General features: G+C 39.0%; 1 protein-coding gene across 1 annotated transcript; it reads right to left on the minus strand.

The window, feature by feature from the left end:
• Positions 1 to 2,925: 2,925 nt before the first annotated feature.
• On the minus strand, positions 2,926 to 3,321 carry C922_05287 (hypothetical protein; the record flags this gene model as incomplete). Its single annotated transcript, XM_008820858.1, has 1 exon — positions 2,926 to 3,321. One exon carries the CDS (start codon positions 3,319 to 3,321, stop codon positions 2,926 to 2,928), a length of 396 nt encoding a protein of 131 aa, XP_008819080.1.
• Between the last annotated feature and the right edge of the window lie 3,837 nt (positions 3,322 to 7,158).

A 7,158-nucleotide genomic window follows, 5' to 3' on the forward strand; every position in this document is an offset into this window, starting at 1 on the left:
AGGAAATGAGTACTTATCTCTTATTATGATGGGGGACTCACTCGTGTTAATCTGATATATTATGAAGACAGCATACCCCCCTGAGTATTGAGTTTTAAAATGAGCTGTGGATATTATTCCAATCCTAATGCAATCATTGAATCTGTTGCTACATGAGTTTAATATTAATTATGAGGAACGTTAATTCTGAATAAAAGGATTAACAGAATCAAATTAAGTATAGGTGTGAATAATAAGAGTTAACCCTTCTTCGGCGTACAATAGGATGTGGGGAAGGCAAGATATTGCAATAATTCTATTTAAGGATGCCTCTTGACCGGTTAAAGGAGCCGTTCAATACTGGGAATATGATAACGCGATCTGATTAATTTCGTCGAGACGATTACGTATTATGGGCAAAATTTAGCAGAGGAGGAGACAGAAAAATACCAATATTACGTTTCTATGTAGAACAGCCGCGGCTACACCACAATCAATGTATATGAATCAGAAGGAAACTGAGATGGATAGGTGATGACGAGCATAATGACGCCATAATTGATTGTGATTCCCCGCAGATACATATAATACAGAAGGGAACGAAGACAGTGAAAGAATTGTGGGAGGGCTCATAATTTATTACAGCAAATAAATCCTAGAGATTAAGAAATAATTCCAGTATAGAATCCTGAGGATAAACTGAGAATAACAGATATGTATAAGTATAACCGAGTTTTCCATTCCTCGTATCATGAATTCTAGTAAACTAAAAGAGGGACATAAGGCATTCCTCATTTGGAGGTGTTAGGCGAATTTAGATTATGGGTATCAACTGAGGATGCATCCATTCAAGAAGGCATAAGGAGGATGTTAGAGGCAGGAATACAAACAATTTACATGCCTCTATACATTGCTATGATTTATTGATAACAGCCTATGTTTTGTTGACCTATTTACACCTTACCATGGGACCTAAACCGTTGGATATATATATATGTATATTTTTACTCTTGGATATGTGGGAATAGTTCATGAGTCATAGAAATAGGAGGTGTTAAGCTGGTGAATTATGATGTCCCTCTGGCGTCATACAGGAAGGGGCTACCCGGAAACACAAGCGGAACCCGAAAGGATGAGACTGATGGTTAAACATCTTTAGGCACAGGGAAAACGTAATTAACAGTATATGCTGATTAAAATTAGAAGATTATTCATTTTGCATAAAGATTCTCCCCCTAAAATTACACCATTGTTCATGACGTGTCTCATCTATGCATATATAAAGGGAGTAATGGACTGTTGAATTTGAACTGGTATGAGTTGTAATTTCACATTGAACTTTAATTGTATGTTGCATACGATTGAGAGGGCTGCTATACTGTTTAAATGTGTCTATGCCTTTTTGTGGAAACTCATATGAGTGCAATGGAATAAAGATATCCTGATGCAATGAGTACAGACTGAAATGGTGGGCCGCTGTGTTTATATGGCTTCCTTTATACTTACCTTATTTTTGTGAATGCGTTCTCATGCCCCATCCTTTTTGTTAGTGTGGTTTTTGATGTTTCGATATCTTCACCAGTATCCGCCCGCATGTTGCATTATTCCTATGTATTTTTTCTCATGTTTCAGCATTTTTATGAGAGTATTCTTCCATGGTGCCTTCTTCCTATATATGCGTGTTCATGTGGGCGAATTTTGCGAACGTGGTTTGACGTGGGATAATTTTCGCGGACGTTGCTTCATGTGGCCTAATTTTCGCGGACGCTCTTCCATGTGACGTAATTCTGCAAATGTGTCTTCATGTGCCCTTTCTTGCGAAGGTAATTTCCTCTGGGCTAATTTTTCGCGGACGCTGTTCCATACTGCATAATTCCTCGTGCACGCCTTTCCATGTGACTTAATTTCTCCACGATGTAGCTTCATGTGGCTTAACCTGGTTAGAGTTTTTTCATGTGGATCAATTCTTGGGGGGGCTCCCCTATGTTCTATATCTATCGCAGGCAAGCTGTTTCGTTTCGCTTCATTATATATATTTCTCTATTTAATTTTTTCATGAGGATACACCTTTCTGCTGCATTCCTTTCACGAGAATTTTTGGAGGGTTCCTTTATGATGACATCCCTCGCCGCATCCTTATGAAGATACCACCATTTCTGGCATGCTTATGAAGATGCCTTTACCTGCCGCATTTTTATGACGATTTCTTCTGTGTCGTTTTTTCATGATGCTTTTTTTTTCTACATTTTAATGATGCTCTCTGTGCGAGTCATTGCGCTGTTCTTGTCTTACGTTACTGTGCTTTGTATTGTTTTGCGGCGGCACTGTGCTTCGTACTGTTTTGCCGTGGTAGTATGGTGCTTTCTCTCTGTGTGGCATTCTTCTAAGGATGTTTAGATCTGGTATGTGGCTATAATAATGCTCCTTTGTGTTACATTTCTGCACAGTTGCACTGCTCTTGTCGTGTCAATATGAAGATTTTTTTGTGTCTGGCATCTTTTTCAGGATGATATTTCCTGTCCCATTTTTATGAAGTTCTCTTTTTTTATGGTTTGTCCATGTGAGGTGTATTTTCCCAGTAGGCCATCCATTTCTGCAAGATTCATTTTACCGCGTTGTACTTCTAATATATTTTCTGGCTCGTCATTCTTATAGGGACGGCTTGTTTCGCCGTGTCACTATTAAGATTCCTGTTTCATTTCTTTCCTGACGATAGTTTCTTCTTCGGGTGCCCTGATGAGGTTTCTTGTGCCACGTCATTATGAGAATTCCTTTTGGTGTGGCATCTTCCTTACGAAGAATCCCCTTACCGCGTTATATTCATGATATTCTTCTGTTTCGCTGCTTTTTAAAGATGCCTCTTCCTTCTACCATGCTACCGCGAAGGTATTTTCGCGAGGCCCTCTTTTTATGAAGATATTTCTCTTCCGCGGCATACTTATGATGCTATTTTCCGGCGGCAGCCTCAATATACTGTTTTGTGTCATTCGTTTTATATGGATGCTCCCTTCTCCCGCGGGATCGTGAAGATGTTCTTCTGTGTGTCATCTTTTCTACGAGGATGTACACTTTTTCGCGGCGTCCTGAAGATGTTCTCTCGTGTGCGATTTTCTCTAGGAAGAGGGCCTTTTTTTGCGGCATGGTTAAGCTGGGGTCCTGTTTCTTATTTTCTTTATGAGGATGCTTCCTTCTCCTGGTAGCTTCAGGATTTTGTTTTGTGCCGTCATTTTGAACATGTTTCTTTGCCCCGATCATTCTGAAAAGGTTTCTTTTTGCCGCATCATCGTGAAGATGCCCTTCTGGCTGTATCCCTGTGGATATGTTGTATTTATTATATGTCATTCTTTTTTATCACAATCATCTGTTTCCCAATATCTTCAGCAGCGTGCTTATCTTTTTTCTATGTGGCTGCATTATGAAGATTTGTCCTCTCTTTGGCTATTATGAGAATGGCCACTTATTTGAAGTGTAAATATCATGACTATACAGATGCAGTAGTATTAGCAAACAGGGATAATATACCGATGTGTAAAAGAGGACCTTTATCCCTGGTGTATTATTGCTTTAGAAGTGATAATGTTCATCGAGTACTATTAGGTAAATAGCGATGTTACCTGGATAACACTGTTAATTGGACAGCATAGCTGTATCACGAGTAAGGAATTACTGTAGCGTTACTGTATAAAGGCTACTGACGTGTCCGTAGTACTCATATTTGCAGAGTACTGACATGCTTATCGTTTCATTACATCGAAAACGGAATGCTGCGTAGTATACTGTTCTTTGCAGAATACTGGTTGGCGCTCCTAACGCTGGTGCAGGGCCGAAATGCACGTGTAGTATTCTTATGTGGGTTGCATGGATATTCTAGAATTCCTGCTTAAAGCATACTAAGGTGTCTGGATTCTCAATAGTTCGCAATCCTGAGATTCTCATGATATTTTTATATGAAAATACTAGTAGCTGAACCCTGTGCAGGACCATTAGTTCTATCATACTAAGCTGCACCATTATGTGTTCTGGCCTGTGCCATAATTAATATTATTATATTCAGAATACTATCTTATGGAAGAGTACGTGTTTGCAAGGTGTACCATCATGTTAAGAATATTGTCGTGTCGATAATACTCCTATTTAAATAGAACAGTCCTTTTGTGAGTATTCATGATTTACAATGCCAATATGAGGAAACAGGAGGAATATGTATACTACTCATATGTGGAAATAGCATACGTCCTTGGGGCACCTCTATTTGGAGGGTGGACAAGTCGAGAAAGTCGTATTAAGTGATGTATTCGGGTGATAGGATATATATGGCGTAACCTTTTACCATTTGGGGAGAGCTATCGTATGAAAAGTGCACACGCTTCTGTTGTATCTTATTCTGAAGGATACTTCTGCGTCGAGTGTGTTAATGTCTCAAGTGAACTGATATTTGAAGAAAAGTACTGTTATGTGGGAAGCAGTATACCTCGAGTAATAAGCTTATCGTTGGATTATCATGATGTTAAGTGTTCTGATGTAATTTTAATGACTTCATTAAATCACGTGCGGGATGGCACAAATCGTAGAAGTCATCAATAATACTATTACTTAAGGATTATTGCTACTCCGGGAGTATGATGATGTTAAAAGCAGTTTCTTGTCCTGAGTATTCATATTCCAGGAGTGGTATTGTGCTACGGGTACCAGTCTATCTGCCATTATGTGTCCTCCTTATTAGGACTATATCTGTGGTACTATTCTTTAGAGAGTACACGTGTACAAGTAATACCGTTATGTTAATAATACTCTCGTTTGAATAATACCTTGCTTTGAGGTATACCGTTCTATGGGAAGTATTAATAACTCGAAGTATCATTCTGTGAAGAGTACATAAGTATATACCGTAGTCATATCTGCGGAGTCTTCAGATGCCTCGTACATTCCTATTCGGAGTGTCACAAACTTACATCAGTACTGTCGAGTAATGTATCTTCAAGCGGATAAGATATATGGCACAATGTTTTATCATATACAGAGAGTTACACCATAGAGGGTACCAGCGTTTCCGTAATAGTTTTATATGAAGCCTACTATGGTGTAAACAGCATAGACCTGTTCAGTGCTCCCTCTTTTGAAGATTATTACCCTTATGTACCGAAGGGTGTTCCTAGATCAACATGCCTGTCTCTGAATTGCCATTATGTAAAGGGTGTCTATTTAAGTTTAATGGTCCAATAATATAAAGTACGGGATTGTACAACCTTTAAGAAATGTTAGGGAGACCATTGTTTCGATAGTATTATGGTGCCGGAACTACTCTCATGTGAATGGTCCCCCTGTTTGTGAAATATTGATATTCTACGGGTGTCATTATTTGGAGAACACTATTCCGTCGAGTGTATCGATATTGAAGCAGGATTCACGCGTGTGCAGTACGGATGTGTATGGATTCTGAATGATAATGATTACGGAAGTTGTCGTAGTGCTGTTATATGAAGATACTAATGGTTGAGCTGTGGTAATATTTGTTGTGCATTGTTTTCTAAATAGAATACCTCGGTAGGTAGTACGCATAATCGGAACCCATATTTTGTGAGTATACTCATATGTGTGTAGTACTGTCATTTACGGACAACAATTGTGTGCAAATTATGGATGTCCCTGAAGCACAACTATCTGAAGGATTCCGACTTCAAGGCACAGGATTTTGGCTTCTATTATACGCACAAAACTACTGTGTGGAACTTGTAGCAGTCCCTGAAGTATTATTATTTTAAGAGTGGTGCATCGCGTGAAGATTCATGACTTTAGCAGTCCCACCCTACCAAGTGTAGGGATATCCTTAGATTACCCTTGTGTGAGAGTAACTTTTTAACTTCAAGTATTCATATTTCCTGAGTACTATCATGTGAATAGTCCAAATGTCTGCCGAGTATTCATATGGGAGGAATAACATTCTAGGGATGAGTACTACTGTGGCCGGAGTAATATCATTTAAATAGTACTGACATGCAGTGGGTACCATTATTTCTACCCTGTATCTGTGTCTGAAGAATACTATTATATGAATGAAAGCATTGGATGAAGTTCACAGATATAGGTGCTGTAATCTTATATAAACGGCACAACTGTGTATGTTGCTGCAACATGTCGCAAGTCTCCAAGGTTGTGAAATATAAGGGTGTACCAGCCGTAGTATTATATCGGCGTTCATGGATTATACTACTATTGTAAGGACTAAATCCTTTGAACCATGCAGACCACCAAGGACATACTTATTTGAACAGAAACAATATACCTGTGGTGATTCAGTGTGGATGGCACCAATAGATGAAGAGTGCCATTCTGTGAAGTCCACCAACATTTTGAATGCAGTACTATGTGAAATGTAGGGATATCCTGGGCAATTGTTATCTGAAAAGTCTCCTTGTGGCTGGAGCGCCCTTATTTGAAGAACATCTCTGTGTAAAGGGTAAGGATATCCTCCAGTGTTACTGTATATGAAGCGTATCCAGGTGTTTGTAGTACTTATATGTCGAGAGTAGTAACACACTTATTCTATTGGTATTTGAGCACAGAATATACCCTTGGGGTACCATTATTTGTACAATACTGGTGTCGATTTTCCTTGGTAGTGATGCGCGGGGTTATACGTGTACTATTATTATGTCAGGAGTACAGTCGTCCATGTACTAGTGTATGTGAAGGATTCAGGGTTTATGCTTTCATTACATGGACGGCCCCATTCTGTGAAGTGCCTGGATATTCCAGTATAACTATTGTCTAGAAGCTACTGATGCCTGTAGATACTCAATGGTGATGAGTCTGGAGATCAGCATAGTACTATTCTATAAAAGTACGAGTAGTGGAGCTATATGGATCACCTGGAGTGCTATTATACAGACGGAAGCATGATCTGTCAAGTGTTTTGCCTTTATGAGTAAAATTACCCTTGGAGTACGATAATACAAGAAGTACCGTCTTGTTTACAGTAGTGTTGTGTGGATAATACTTCCATTTGAAAAGGATATCTGTTGAAGGAGTATTCATGACTTGGAGTACTGTTATGGGGACACTACAAAGGTATGTACAGTACTCATATCTAAGAATGCCTAATATGACTGGTACCATGCCATTTGATGAGTGGCAAAGTTAATCCCGTATTATTAAGTAAAGTAAAGAGGGATATAGAAT

This window comes from Plasmodium inui (assembly GCF_000524495.1).
Source record: "Plasmodium inui San Antonio 1 unplaced genomic scaffold supercont1.52, whole genome shotgun sequence".
NCBI classification, from domain to species: Eukaryota; Apicomplexa; class Aconoidasida; order Haemosporida; family Plasmodiidae; genus Plasmodium; species Plasmodium inui.